At 40.6% G+C, this 16,407-nt stretch overlaps 1 protein-coding gene across 1 annotated transcript in view; it reads left to right on the plus strand.

Moving 5' to 3' along the window:
- Window positions 1-16,407, plus strand: part of LOC144607352 (meiosis-specific coiled-coil domain-containing protein MEIOC-like) — a 41,942-nt gene that overhangs the window by 15,691 nt on the left and 9,844 nt on the right. The window contains exons 4-7 of the mRNA XM_078424128.1: window positions 701-802; window positions 2,701-4,525; window positions 7,481-7,615; window positions 16,093-16,273. Of these exons, the coding sequence (XP_078280254.1) occupies window positions 701-802; window positions 2,701-4,525; window positions 7,481-7,615; window positions 16,093-16,273 (2,243 nt within the window). The remainder of the gene's footprint in view (window positions 1-700; window positions 803-2,700; window positions 4,526-7,480; window positions 7,616-16,092; window positions 16,274-16,407) is intronic.

Consider the following 16,407-nt stretch of genomic DNA (forward strand, 5'->3'; position numbering starts at 1 on the left):
CCACATACCATTTGCAAATTCTTGCTTGACCCCTTCCCAGCTTTCTTCCCTCTACTCCATCACTGAAGAAGAGTTCCGACCAGAAACATCGTCTTCCCTTTTCTCTCCACATATACTGCCTGGCCTGCTGAGTTCTTCCAGCACTTTTGGTTTTTTGATACTTCAGTAGATTGTAAACTGAGTTACAAGTGGGAGCAAATTTATACATGACAGTTAAACTTAATAATTGAAAACATCAATAGTGTAAAGCCTAACACATGATCTTGACTCAAATAAATATTCAGTAATATAAGAAATTGAGTTTTCAGTTTTATTGTGAGCTAGAATGATGAATTGCAATTAAATATTTTCTGATCCTGTAAATTTCTCTAGTGCAAAATAAAAGTCTGGATGTCCTAGGGGGATTTACTGATAAATGTGAAGTTTTAAATTTGTATTTGTTTACAATCATATGAACTAAATTTCTAGTTCAGATTTAGATTAATTCATTGTCATTTGCATGAAATTACTTGTTCGCATAAACTTTGTAGAGTTAACATTATACAGTAATGATGCCAACAATAGATGCAATAAATACAAACATAGAACAATGAATGCAAAGATAAATGTGAAAATAAATATACCAATGAATGCAACATAGACTGGGAATTCATTTTAATAAATGTGTAGATGTACGGTAAAATAAGTGTTTTCATTTCAGAGCCCAGCTTAATTTATCAGATTCTGGAAATACTCCTGATTTATTTGGACTGGTCTCCAGCATACTTGATGAGTCTGATAAACCGGAATCATTTTCTGATTGGTAAGCTGACTATAGATGTACATTAATTTAAGATTCAATGTTTGACGTATGCTATTTGTAGGCTGAAGTAGTATTATATTTAGTCTGACTTCAAAGCTATAAAAAGTATAATGATATTCTAGAGGGGGCAAATGGGAAAACGCTAGATTTTTAATTAGCACGTATTAACTATTTTAAGAAAAAAATATATATGTACTGATGTACATCTTAATTACATAGAAACATAGAAAATAGGTGCTGGAGGAGGCCATTTGGCCCTTCGAGCCAGCACCACTATTCATTGTGATCATTCTGATCATCTACAATCAGTAACCTGTGCCTGCCTTCACCCCATATCCCTTGATTCCACTAGCCCCTAGAGCTCTATCTAACTCTCTTTTAAATTCATCCAGTGAATTTGCTTCCACAGCCTTCTGTGGCAGAGAATTCCACAAATTCACAATTGTCTGGGTGAAAACGTTTCTTCTCACCTCAGTTTTAAATGGCCTCCCCTTTATTCTTAGACTGTGTCCCCTGGTTCTGGACTCCCCCAACATTGGGAACATTTTTCCGGCATCTAGCTTGTCTAGTCCTTTTATGATTTTATACGTCTCTATAAGATCCCCTCTCATCCTTCTAAACTCCAGTGAATACAAGCCTAGTCTTTCCAATCTTTGTACACCAGTACTTTCGGTGACTAGTGTACAAGAACACCAAGGTCTCTTTGCACTTCCCCTTTACCTAATCTGACACCATTGAGATAATAATCTGCCTCCTTATTTTTGCCACTAAAGTGGATAACGTCACATTTATCCACATTATACTGCATCTGCCATGCATCTGCCCATTCACTTAACCTGTCCAAGTCACCCTGCAACTTCCTAACATCCTCTTCGCAGTTCACACTGCCACCCAACTTTGTGTCATCTGCAAACCTGCTAGTGTTCTAATTCCATCCTCCAAATCATTAATATATATTGTAAATAGTTGCGGCCCCAGCACCGAGCCTTGCGGCACACCACTCTCCACTGCCTGCCATTCTGAAAAGGACCCGTTTATTCCTACTCTTTGCTTTCTGTCTGCCAACCAATTCTCTGTCCATGTCAATACCCAACCCCCAATACCATGTGCTCTAATTTTGCTCGCCAACCTCCCGTGTGGTACATTATTAAAGGCTTTCTGAAAGTCTAGATACACTACATCCACTGGCTCTCCTTCATCCATTTTACTTGTCACAACCACAAAAAATTCCAGAAGATTAGTCAAGCAGGATTTCCCCTTCGTAAATCCATGCTGACTTGGACCAATCCTTTTACTGCTCTCCAAATGCGCCGTTATTCCCTCTTTAATAATAGACTCCAGCATCTTCCCCACCACCGATGTCAGGCTAACTGGTCTATAATTCCCCCTTTTCTCTCTCGCTCCTTTCTTGAAAAGTTTTTTCTTAATGTTTTCCTTAAAATTGCTTTGCACTGCTGTAAATAGTGTTCTGTTGAAATTGCTTCAGAAAAGGGAAGATGCAATCCGCTGACACATCTTTGTGGGCAAATTCTTTTATGAATTTGACAAGCACCACACCTTTTAAAGCTGACTAGAAGAGCTAGACCGTTGTGGAATTGTTTTCATGATCGTCTGAATCATCTAAAAACATCAAACTGTAAGGTACTCTTGAAATACTTGGGTGTATATTGGTATTCATATATTTAGTACCAGATGTCCTGAGAAATAGAACAGATTATTTATAAGGACAAAGCATGCCTTCATTTTACTTCTGACTCCAGAAATATAATGAACGACATGCTTTTTATCAAAATCTACTTGCACTAAATGTTCCAAATAATTGACATTTTACTGTAATATCAGTGTTGTTGCATCAAAAGGTTAATATATTTCAGGTGTAATTATTTTGCATTTTGCAGGAGTTCGTCCTCTAGGTTATTTCAATCAATTTGGTCGACTGCAAATGGAGACGGTACTGGATCACCTTTGAAAAATAAAATGGAAAATGGCAGAATTTCAAATAATGTGGGTATTTCTGAATACTATGAAGAAAACTCTCAGACATTGGCAGAGAAAGGAAAAGCTGATGAACTTTATCAAGGATTTCAAAGTTTTAATCTTTCAGAACCATGGATTTCCATGCTCAATAAGGATACCAATCAGTGCGATCCTCAAGCCAGTGACGTCACATTTATTGTGCAAAATGATATGTTGCCTCAGAAAGAAGGATTTTCCTCACAGTCCAAGGAATTTGATTGTTGCTTACAAAATTATGAGGGAGCAGAGAGGGGACTTTCCAATTTTAATATACATAGCTTACATAATAATTGCAGTAGTAATAACACAAATAAACGCAAAGAACACTACAAAACTGCCCGATTTAGAGATAATAAAGTTGGAACATTTGGGATCAAAGATTGCAACCGGAATTCGGAAAATAGATACAGCTCACATGTTGGTGAAATGTGGGGCAACGTGTTGCAAGAGAAACAAGTAATTCAAAAAGGACATGAAGATTTCAGTGCCAGTTCTCTTAAGAAAAACTCTTCTTCACAAATGGATTTCCATGGCCTGCAGTTTTCCAAGGAGAATAGCTTTGTTGCTGATGTGAACAGAAAACCCGCCTCTGACTTTCCAAAACGTGGAAATCGTGCTCGTACTGTACGAGACAGTTTTGGGAATCATTGTGAAAAGTTGCATCAGAATTGTTTAGATGATCTTCCTAGATCATCTGAATTAATTAATTTGACAAAGGTTATGCCATATAGGAGTGAATATAGTCCTCATTCTTCCCAAAGCAACCTGTTATGGTCTGATAGCAACACAATGAGCCCCACTATTGAATGTAGTCCTTTGTTGAGGAAAGATGGTGATATCATTTCAACTGTCTCACAAACATCAACTACAGCTGCTGTAAGTAGCAGATCTCCAACACAGTTGCCAATTTCTGGTATTCTTCAACCTAACTATTATCATGCTGCAGCTCCAATGGAATCCTTAAGGCAAGATGAATGTCCCAGGTTTTCTAGCAGTAACATGAATGACTGGAGTTCATCTACTGCTGTTGGTAGAATACAAGAGCAACAAAAAAAGCCTGGTACAACACTTAACATTGATTGCTCAGCTGCCAAAATTGATCAATATCAAAAACATTCTGGTGGATTTGGTACCAATTGGACACCACATCACAATGTTGTTAATGATGAGCCAGTCAAATATTTCAGATATTCTAATAAGCAGGGACACAGTAACAACAGAGATGATAAGAGAGGGAGGAGAAATGGATATCCACATCCTTTGAACTCTGGATCTTTTGGACAAAACCACCAACAGTATAATGGTTACCGCAGACAACAAGAGCAAGATGGGAGCAATATATCTGATTTCATTAATCATTCTTTTGTACCCACATTCCCATTCATGATGCCTGATTTTAAACAAAATCAGAACTACTCCACCCAATTTGGGCCCCATGGATTTTCTTCAGCCACTTTTCCTTTTCCTCCTTCAACATTTCCATTCCCTGAGCTAATTGACTTATTTCATTATGATGACTTTAATCAGTTACATCCTTTTATGAATGATTTTTTTGGTGGAGATATGACCACACCCTACTTTGGATTTCCACCACCATTTTCCAAATACAGACCTATGAAGAATCGTAGTGGCCCGGCAAATGAACTTCACGTTCGATTAGAAGAATGTTATGATCAGTGGCGAGCTTTGGAAAAAGAGAGAAAAAAGGTAAAGCAGAGGTTAATCTCCATTTCTGCTTGCATTATTTAAGTTTATTTCCTGCCGCTAAATAATTTTCAGGAAAGGCATTGCAGTGTAGTCAGAGGCTGTACAGGTATACTTTAAAATAGCTTAAATAAGATTATTTCTTGCATCTTGCCAAGTTATAGAGTCATAAAATCATACAGCATGGAAACCCACCTTTTGGCCCAACATATCCATGGCAACCAAAATGCCCCAGCTACACTTGTCCCACTTGCATGCGTTTGGCACATATCCCTCTATAACTTTCCTATTCATACACTTGTCTAAATGTCATATATGTTGTTAAAGTACCTGTCTCATCTGCCTCCTCTGGCATCTCGTTTCATATACTCTTCACTCTTTGTATAGAAAAAGATTTCTATTAATCCTCCCCCCCTCTCCATAACCCTATATCCCCAAGTTCTTGAGTCCCCTAGTCTGCGTAAAATACTTTTTGCACTCACCCTATCTGCTCCCCTCATATTTGAAAGTAAAACACCATTTATTTGTCACTTGTTTTTCATGAGTTTTTTTTAGTATTGTACCTTTTGTAATTTACCTTAATATATGGCAGATATTAATGAATCAAAAACATTACAAAATGATTATTTTCCGGCTTAAAGCATTTCAAAGAAATGAGTTTAGGCACTTTAAAGATGGTGTTCAGCGTAAAACCAACCTAATAAAATTGTAATGCTGAAAACATTCAGTATCTTTAGAAAGAGAAATAATTTTAACACCTTGCATTTATATGGTTTATCACTATCTGCCCTTTTTTTTTGATCTCAGTGACTCCATCTTAGAGGATAAGATGTCTCTGAGCTGCTTTTCTTCTTCCTGAACTACAGCATCCCCGCTCTGCTGTTAGCAAGCCTTGGACTGCAATTCAACTATATCTGTACAACTGCGCTTGCCCCTCCTTCAGATCAGAGCACCGATGGAGTTTCCTTTGCCTCACTTTCCACTCACCCGATCCACAGATAACATATCATTCTTTGTAATTTCCACTAGTTTAACCAGATTCCATCACCAGGCATATCTTCTTTTCCTTGTTCACTTTCAGCATTTTGAAGGGATCATTCTCTTTGCAACTCCCAGGTTCACCTGTCCATCCCCATCAATTACTTCCCTGCTTATCCGGTACTTTTACCTCTTCCCTGCTCACCATCCAGGAACTTGAACAGTTCTTAAGGTGAAGCAGAAATTCTCTTGTACATTTTTCCATCTTAAACACTGCATTCAATGTTCACAATGTGGTCTCCTTTACATGAGAGACAGCAAGTGCACAGTGAGTGACCGCTTTGAAGAACACCTAGATTCAATTTGTGTAGGAAGGAACTGCAGATGCTGGTTTAAACCGAAGAGAGACACAAAAAGCTGTAGTAACCCGCTGAGTTACTCCATCGTTTTGTGTCTACCTAGATTCAGTTTCTGAATCGGAGCTCCCTGTTGTTCTCATTTGCACTGCTACACTGAGCCATCCGTCACATACCTTCTGCACTGCTACAACTAGTTGTCTATGGTCTTTGTATGTTCTCCCTGTGACTACATGGATTTTCTCCGGGTGCTCCGGTTTCCTCCTACATTCCAAAGATTTGTTAGTTAATTGGCTTCTGTAAATTGTCCTTCATGTGTAGGGTAGAAATAGTGTACGGATGATTTCTGCTCAGCGTGGGCTGAAGGGCCTATTTCAGCGCTGTATCTCTAAACCTAAAATTAAAAAGAAACAAGGCCAAAAGTAAGATTGAGAAACAGCACCTTGTTTTCCATCTAGGCATGCTATAGCCTGGGTCAGTATCAATTTCAGAAACTTCAGATAACTTGCATTCTCTGTTGGTACGGAATCGGTGGGCCGAAGGGCCTGTTTCCGCGCTGTATCTCTAAACTAAACTAAACCATAAGTCATTCATCTCTGATATTGTTTTTTTTTTTTGTTTTGCCACCTTTTCACCAACTGAGCATGTTGTACAGCTCTGCATTTTGTAATTTAAAAAAAAAAATCCTTTGTTGTGTTCTCACGTTATATTGCTTTATAGCTTTTGTTCTTTTTTTTCTTCTGTAGCTGCCGTAATGAACCCATTGACCAGATGACCTCTCCAACTTATCCCCTTGGCCTGACCTAATCAGAGATATATTTATTTTGTCCAAGCTAATCTCCCTCATTCTCTCTGCAACTAAAACTAAACCGTTTTCTCTTTTGCTGCTCTGATGAAGGATATTTGACATGAAATGTTAATTATTTTTCTTGCCGCAGATGTTACCTAACATAAATGTATTTATTCACTCGTTTTTCTAGTTGATGGATTGATATACAGATTGCCATCTAAATAAAATATACTTCTATGCAGACCTTCGATGTCATTGAAATGACATTGTGTATTTTACTGCCAGTCTGTATATTTATATTATTTATATGCCCTCCAATCACAGTTTTACCATGAAAATCTTAATTGTTGTTTAACATTGTAAAAGAATGAACAAGTTATTTAGTGAATTGCATTTTTTAAGGCAATTAAATAATATTCTAACTGGAGGCAAACCATGTTTTGGAAAGATTAAATGTGGATCCCGTGCATTTTTAGTATCCATATATTTAAGTCTCAACATACCTTTTTTTGGTTATTTCTATTTTTAAGTTTTAAAGATCCACAACTAGAGTTCAATATCTTCTTCTTCACCTACATATTGGTAATTATAATATTTGGAAGTTATTTTATGATGCTCTCGCCTTACTCTATTCCCATTCCAAAATTATATGAGCGAAATATTCCACACATCTAAATTTCATCACAATTATTTGTAGTTTGTTAATTATAATTCTCTAATACATTATTATTAGCAAATTTATATCCCTATCTTTCTCTACAAATTACAACAGGCTCATCAGGCAAACAAAGCAATGATTTAATTTTTCTCTTTTATTTTACTTTTTTTAAACAGACTGAAGCTGAGCTTGCAAGAAACTTTCCTGGAAATCGAGTGTCCAGTTCAAACAATACTCCTATACCTCGTCTGCCTTCCAATCCCTCAAGAGTAGATCGTTTGATTGTTGATCAGTTACGTGAACAAGCAAGGGTAGGTTTTGATTTTGTTAGGGTAATTTTTGTGTTTTGTTTTTATCCCCAATTTTTGCTGTTTTACTTGTTATCTTAATTGATTACCTCGTAGAATATATCAACATAAAATTCACATTGGATGTGTAAAAAAATGTATTTAAAACAGCTCAGTTAAAATGAGGATGGTAGATAAGTGTTTATTTTTTAATAATCCACAATAACTCTTGGATTTTACCCAATCCCAGACTGTTATTTATTGAAAGGCGACGAATACTAGAAACTTTTTCTTCATTCAGGGTTTATTTTCTATGACAGAATGTACAAGGTTCCATGAAAAGGGAGACACAGGTAATCGCGATGGTGAAGAAAGCATTTGGCACACTTACCTTTGTGGATCAGGGCATTGTGTTCTGGAGTTGGGATGTCTATTACAACTATACAAGTTGTTGGTGAGACCACTTGGAGCATTATGTGTAGTTCTAGTTCCCCAGCTATTGAAAGGATGTCATTAAGTTGGAAAAGCTGCAATAAAGATTAATAGACAATAGACAATGGGTGCAGGTGGAGGCCATTCGGCCCTTCGAACCAGCACCACCATTCAATGTGATCATGGCTGGTCATTCTCAATCAGTACCCCGTTCCTGCCTTCTCCCCATACCCCCTGACTCCGCTATCCTTAAGAGCTCTATCTAGCTCTCTCTTGAATGCATTCAGAGAATTGGCCTCCACTGCCTTCTGAGGCAGAGAATTCCACAGATTCACAACTCTCTGACTGACTTGATGAAGATATTACTGGCATAGGGGTTTTTGAGTTATCAGGAGAGGCTGCATATGCTGGGACGTTTCTCCCCTAAAGTACAAGAAGCTGAGGAGTGATTTCATAGAGGATTATTAGTTTAGTTTATTATTGTCATGTACTGAAGAAAAGCTCCTCGGTTTTCCTCGGTGTACGTGAAACTAATGAATTACATTTTTGTGAGGTTTCATTAAAATTTGAAAGTGAAAAGCTTTTGTGTCTATCCAAAAAGAAAGATTATACATGAATACAATCAAGCAGTGCACAGATAAACGATAAAAAATACAACAATTAGTGTAAAGATAGAATTCCGATAAAGACCAATTAAAGATAGTGCAAAGGTCTGCAGTGAGGTAGATGGGAGATGGACAGAAAATGCTGGAGTAACTCAGCGGGTCAGGCAGAATCTCTGGAGAAGAGGAATAGGTGATGTTTCAGGTCGAGACCCTTCTTCAGACTGAGTCAGTAGAGAGAGAAACTATCGGTATGAAAAGGTACAGAGCAGATCAGAGCAGGCATCAATGAAACATGGTTGCAGGAGGGTTGCGATTGGCAATTAAATATTCCAGGATTTCATTGTTTCAGATGTGATAGAATCGGAGGGGCAAGAAGTGGGGGTGTTGCATTGCTTGTCAGGGAGGATATCACAGCAGTGCTTTGGCAGGACAGACTAGAAGGCTCGATTAAGGAGGCTGTTTGGGTGGAACTCAGAAATGAGAAAGGTTTAGCAACACTTATAGGGGTGTATTATAGACCGCCAAATAGGGAACGAGAATTGGAAGAGCAAATATGTAAGGAGATAGCAGATATTAGTAGTAAGCACAGAGTGGTGATTGTGGGTGATTTCAATTTTCCGTATATAGACTGGGAATCACATTCTGTTAAAGGGCTGGATGGTTTGGAGTTTGTAAAATGTGTGCAGGATAGTTTTTTGCAGCAATACGTAGAGGTGCCTACCAGAGAAGGGGCAGTGTTGGACCTCCTGTTAGGAAATGAGATGGTCAGGTGACGGAGGTATGTGTTGAGGAGCACTTTGGGTCTAGTGATCATAATGCCATTAGTTTCAATATCATTATGGAGAAGGTCAAATCTGGACCAAGGGTTGAGATTTTGGATTGGAGAAAGGCTAATTTTGAGGAGATGAGAAAGGATTTAAAAGGAGTGAAATGGAAATTGTTGTTTTATGAAAAGGATATAATAGAGAAATGGAGGATATTTAAAGGTGACATTTTGAGAGTACAGAGTCTTTATGTCCCTGTTCAGTGGAAAGGAAAGAATAATAATTTGAAAGAGCCGTGGTTTTCCAGGGAAATTGGACACTTGGTTCGGAAAAAGAGGGAGATATACAATAAATATAAGCGGCAGGGAGTAAATGAGGTTCTTGAGGAATATAAAGAATGTAAAAGGAATCTTAAAAAGGAAATTAGAAAAGCGAAAAAAAGATATGAGGCTGCTTTGGCAAGTAATGTAAAAGTAAACCCCAAGGGGTTCTACAGATATGTCAATAGCAAAAGGATAGTGAGGGATAAAATTGGTCCATTAGAGAGTCAGAGTGGACAGCTATGTGCTGAGCCGGAAGAAATGGGGGAGATATTAAACAATTTCTTTTCTTCGGTATTTACCGAGGAGAAGGATATTGAATTATGTGAGGTAAGCGAAACAAGTAGAGTAGTGATGGAAATTAGGATGATTAAAGAAGAGGAGGTACGGACACTTTTGAAGAATATAAAAGTGGATAAGTCTCCAGGTCCTGATAGGATATTCCCTAGGACATTGAGGGAAGTTAGTGCAGAAATAGCAGGGGCTATGACGGAAATATTTCAAACGTCATTAGAAACAGGGATGGTGCCGGAAGATTGGCGCATTGCGCATGTTGTGCCTTTGTTTAAAAAAGGTTCTAAAAGTAAACCTAGCAATTATAGACCTATTAGTTTGACGTCTGTGGTGGGAAAATTAATGGAAAAGATACTTAGGGACAATATATATAATTATTTGGATAATCAAGGCCTGATTAGAAACAGTCAACATGGATTTGTGCCTGGAAGGTCATGTTTGACTAATCTTCTTGAATTTTTTGAAGAGGTTACCAGGGAAATTGATAAGGGCAAGGCTGTGGATGTTGTCTATATGGACTTCAGTAAGGCATTTGACAAGGTTCCACATGGAAGGTTGATTAAGAAGGTTAAATCGTTGGGTATTAATAGTGAGGTTGCAAGATGGATTCAACAATGGCTGAATGGGAGATACCAGAGGGTAACGGTTGACAATTGTATGTCAGGTTGGAGGCCAGTGTCTAGTGGAGTGCCCCAAGGATCTGTGTTGGGTCCACTGTTGTTTGTCATTTACATTAATGATCTGGATGATGGTGTGGCAAATTGGATTAGTAAATATGCAGATGATACTAAGATAGGTGGAGTAGTTGATAGTGAGGTAGATTTTCAAAGTCTACAGAGAGACTTGGGCCTTTTGGAAGGGTGGGCTGAAAGATGGCAGATGGAGTTTAATGCTGATAAGTGTGAGGTGCTGCATTTTGGTAGGACAAATCAAAATAGGACGTACAGGGTAAATGGTAGGCAATTGAGGAATGCAGTGGAACAGAGGGATCTGGGAATAACTGTGCATTGTTCCCTGAAGGTGGAATCTCATGTGGATAGGGTGGTGAAGAAGGCGTTTGGTATGCTTGCCTTTATAAATCAGAGCATCGAGTATAGAAGTTGGGATGTAATGTTGAAATTGTACAGGGCATTGGTGAGGCCGAATCTGGAGTATGGTGTGCAGTTCTGGTCGCCAAATTATAGGAAGGATGTCGACAAAATGGAGAGGGTACAGAGGAGATTTACTAGAATGTTGCCTGGGTTTCAGCACTTAGGCTACAGAGAGAGGTTGAACAGGTTGGGTCTTTATTCTTTGGAGCGTAGAAGGTTGAGGGGGGACTTGATAGAGGTTTTTAAAATTATGAGAGGGACGGACAGAGTTGACGTGGGTAGGCTTTTCCCTTTGAGAGTGGGGAAGATTCCAACAAGGGGACATAGCTTCAGAATTGAGGGACAAAGGTTTAGGGGTAACATGAGGGGGAACTTCTTTACTCAGAGGGTTGTGGCTGTATGGAATGGGCTTCCGGTGGAAGTGGTGGAGGCTGGCTCGATTTTATTATTTAAGAGTAAATTGGATAGGTATATGGATAGGAGGGGATTGGAGGGTTATGGTCTGAGTGCAGGTAGATGAGACTAGGTCAGGGAGAATGGTCGGCGTGGACTGGTAGGGCCGGACAGGCCTGTTTCCATGCTGTAGTTGTTATATGTAATAGCACATGCATCCCAATGGCCAAAGAGCCCACAATGGTCCATTGTTGGTTGTGGAGAAGGGGTGAACGAGAGGATACAAACAGTAAAACTAGCAGGGTGACTAGGGTGGTGGAGGGACAGAGAGAGGGAGGGAATGTATGGCTAACTTGAAATTAGAGAAACCAATATTCATACCGCTGGTTTGTAACCTGCCCAATCGAAATGTGAGGTGATGTTCCACCAATTTGAGTGTGCCTCACTTTGACAGTGAAGGAGGCCCAGGGCAGAATGGTCAGTATGGGAATGGGAGTTAAAATGCTTTGTAACCGGGAAATCACGTAGGCCAGGGCGGACTGAGCGTAGGCGTTCAGCGAGATGATCTCTCAGTATGTGCTTGGTCTCGCCGATATATAGGAGTCTACACCGAGAACAATGGATACAGTAGATGAGGTTGGAGGAAATGCAAATGAACCTCGGCCTCACCTGAAAGAACTATTGGGGTCCCTGGATGGAGTCAAGGGAGGAGGTATTGGGACAGATGTTGCATCTCCTGCGGTTGCAGGGGATCGTACCTGGGGAGGAGGTGGTTTGGGTGAAAAGGGATGAGTGAACCAGGGAGTTGTGGAGGGAACAATCTCCGTGGAAAGTGGAGATGGGAAGATGTGACTAGTAGTGGATTCCGTTGGAGGTGGCAAAAATATTGGAGAATAATGTGCTGTATGCGAAGGCTGATGGGGTGAAAGGTGAGGACTTGGGGGACTCTGTCCCTGTTGCAACAGAGGGGAGGGAGAGCAAGAGCAGAGCTATGGTGAGATCAAGAAAGGGGAGGGGGTGTCGGAGATGATCTTCGGTGTAAACCAGCATCTGCAGATTCTTCCTATACAGGTAGATGGGAGCTCAGGATCGCACTCTAGCTGATGAGAGGACCGTTCAGTTGCATGATAACAGCTGGGAAGGAATTTTTTTTCTCCTCAGGTTTTCTTTGACTATGTAAAAGATAGGTCTGGTGGGCAGTTCTGAGTTTTCTACCAATGGGTTTGGAAAGATTGTAGACACAAAATGCTGGAGTAACTCAGCGGCTCAGGCAGCATCTCGGGAAAGAAGGAATGGGTGACGTTTCGGGTCGAGACCATTCTTCAGACTGATGTCAGGGGAGGAGGCGGGACAAAGATAGGGTGTAGTCGCAGACAGGAAGAATGGAGGGAGAACTGGGAAGGGGAGGGGATAGAGAGGGGAAGCATGGACTACCTAACGTGGGAGAAGTCAACATTCATACCGCTGGGGTGTAAACTGCCCAAGCGAAATATGAGGTGCTGTTCCTCCAAGTTGCGTTGGGCCTCACTCTGACAATGGAGGAGGCCCAGGACAGAAAGGTCAGATTGGGAATGGGTGGGGGGGTTGAAGTGCTGAGCCACCGGGAGTTCAGATTGTTTGAGTCGGACAGAACGGAGGTATTGAGCCGAGCCTGCACTTGGTCTCGCCGATGTAGAGAAGTTGACATCTGGAACAGCGGTTACGATAGATGAGGTTGAAGGAGGTACAGGTGAACCTCTGCCTCACCTGGAAAGACTGTTTGGGTCCTTCGATAGAGTTGAGGGGGGAGATAAAGGGATAGGTGTTGCATCTCCTGCAGTTGAAGGGGAAAGTACCTGGGGAGGGGGTGGTTTGGTTGGGAAGGGAGGAGTGGACCAGGGAGTTACGGAGGGAACGATCTCTGGGGAATGCATAAAAGGGTGGAGATAGGAAGACGTGGCCAGTAGTGGGATCCCATTGGAGGTGGCCGAAATGTTGGAGGATGATTTGCTGTATGTGACGGCTGATGGGGTGGAAGGTGAGGACAGGGGGGACTCTATGCTTGTTACGGATGGGGGGAGGGGGAGCAAGAGCGGAGCTGCGGGATATAGAGGAGACCCTAGTGAGAGCCTTATCTATGATGGAAGAGGGGAACCCCCATTTTCTAAAGAATGAGGACATCTCCGATGCCCTATTATGGAACACCTCATCCTGGGCGCAGATGCGGCGTAGACGGAGGAATTGGGAGTAGGGGATAGAATTTTTACAGGAAACAGGATGGGAAGAAGTGTAGTCAAGATAGCTATGGGAGTCAGTGGGTTTGTAGTAGATGTTGGTCACTAGTCTGTCTCCTGTGATGGAGATGGTGAGATCCTGAAAGGTAGGGAGATGTCGGAGATGGTCCGAATATATTTAAGAGCAGGATGGAAATTAGTGGTGAAATTGATGGTCAGTGAGTTCTGTATGGGTCCAAGAGGTAGCACCAATGCAGTCGTCAATGTAGCGGAGGTAGAGTTCGGGGATAGGGCCAGTGTACGCCTGGAACAGGGAATGTTCGATGTACGTTACAAAGAGGCAGGCATAGCTAGGGCCCATGCGAGTGCCCATAGCTACGCCTTGGATTTGGAACAAGTGGGAGGAGTCAAAGGAGAAGTTGTTGAGGGTATGGACCAGCTCTGCTAGGCGGAGGAGAGTATTAGTAGATGAAAATTGGCTGGTTCTACAGTCGAGGAAGAAATGGAGGGCTTCAAGGTCATCCTCGTGGGGGATGGAGGTGTCGAGTGACTGGACATCCATAGTAAAGATGAGGGAGTGGGGGCCTAGAAAACTGAAGTTATTGAGGAGATGGAGAGCATGTGAGGTGTCTTGGATATAGGTAGAGAGAGATCGGACCGGGGAGATAGGATGTAGTCGAGGTAGGTGGAAATTAATTCAGTGGGACATGAACGGGCAGAAACAATGGGTATGCCAGGAGAGTTCTGTTTGTGGATTTTGGGGAGAAGGTAAAAACGGGCCGTGGGGGGCTGGGGAACAATAAGGTTGGAGGCTTTAGGGGATAGAGAGCCAGAAGAGATGAGATCAGTAATGGTGTTGGAAATTAAGGCCTGGTGCTCGTCTGTGGGGTCATGGTCCAAGATTGCTGGTTACTATCTTTGACTATCTCTCCCCCGCCTGACTGAACTGTCCATCATCCCTTCTTACCTGAATTCTTTCACTTGCCTGTTCTTGACCCAGCCCTTCCCTTCACTTCATTTTACCAGCTTTGTCTCCTCTGAAAAAGGGTCATGACCCAAAATGGCTTCTGTCCATTTCCCTCCATGGATGCTGTCTAATCGGCTGAGTTTCTCCCGCAGATTTTATCCAAATATTCCTATTCACCTCTGCATAATTTTTTCCTTAAAGAATTTGTACAATATTATTTTGGTTACTACTATTTTAGCAATTATCACTTTCAGGCCTTGCTGTCCAGATAAAAATAACTTTAAAAAGAAATCCTCATAACTCTGGTTGCTTTACATTTCTGTACTTTTTACAGTAGTTCAGTAACGAACTTCTCCATTTTGACTTTTTTTATAAACCATTCTCAATTTGAGTACCTCTATTAAATTATTTAAATTTTCTCTAGTCTGAGAACACTTTTTATAGCCTCTCTTCCATGGACCTGTTCTGATCATTTTTTTTTACAACAAAATCTTGATGTCATTCCTAAAGAATGAATTGAAAATAAAAATCTATCTGAGGCCTAATCAGCATTTTATAAAAGTTTCTCATAATTTCTTACTTTTTCACTCACAAATTAAAAAATAATAATCTCTATTTCCTTTTTCTATTCATCTTCTCAGTTTGTCTTCCCATCTTCATAGATTTTTGTGCATTCATCTCATAGGTATGTTAACGGTTTCTTTTAAAGTCCGAAATGATACCAAGCTGCTTTCCCATCATTATCTCTGAAACATTTTCAATTCCCCAGCAAAAATTCCGTATTCAAGGATTGGAAGATTCTGGCCTTTCTCTTCAATATTGCCCTCAATTTTGTCTCTAGCAAATTAGTCAAATTATTCTCTCATTTGTCACGCATGGTAAAATTAGTTTAGTTTTATTTTAGAGATACAGCGCGGAAACAGGCACTTCGACCAACCGAGTCCGCACCGACCAGCGAACCCTGCACATTAACACTATCCTACACAAACTAGGGACAATTTACACTTATACCAAGACAACCAAACTATAAACCTGTACGTCTTTGGAGTGTGGGAGGAAACTGAAGATCTCGGAGAAAACCCACGCGGTCACGGGGAGAACGTACAAACTCTGTACAGACAGCACCCGTAGTCGGGATCGATCCCGGGACTCCGGCGCTGTAAGCAGTGTAAAGCAGCAACTCTACCACTGCGCCACTGTACCACCCTTTGTTCTTTAAAAATCTGCTAAAAAGGGTTTTTGATGCTTGAGGAAAAGTCAGTGACAAGTTGCTTTTTTTGAATAATTAGAGGCCAAAGACAAATTTTATGGATAAATACTTATCATTGTGGTGCTCATCAGGATTACATTCTCCACCAAGAGAATAATATGTTCACTAAGAAATGTCTGAGTGTTTTAGATTATATTTGAATTGCACGGCAGGTATTGACTTTGTTTGGCAAAATGGAACGTATCCAAAGTTGTCCAGTTCATACTAATATATCTACAACTCTCGATTGCCATTTGGAAACTATTCACGTCACACAAGCACGTCGTAAAGATGAAATAATTAATGCTGCAAATCGTCAGAGACAAGGAGCACCTCGCTACAATGATGACAAGGGTAAGTAGTTCACAGTATATTAAAGATAGACACAAAATGCTGGAATAACGTAGTGCGCCAGATAGTATCTCTGGAGAAAAGGAATAGGTGATGTTTTGGGTCGAGCCTTCTTCAAATTGAGAGTCAGGGGAGAT

This window comes from Rhinoraja longicauda, chromosome 2, assembly GCF_053455715.1.
Source record: "Rhinoraja longicauda isolate Sanriku21f chromosome 2, sRhiLon1.1, whole genome shotgun sequence".
Lineage (NCBI taxonomy): Eukaryota > Metazoa > Chordata > Chondrichthyes > Rajiformes > Arhynchobatidae > Rhinoraja > Rhinoraja longicauda.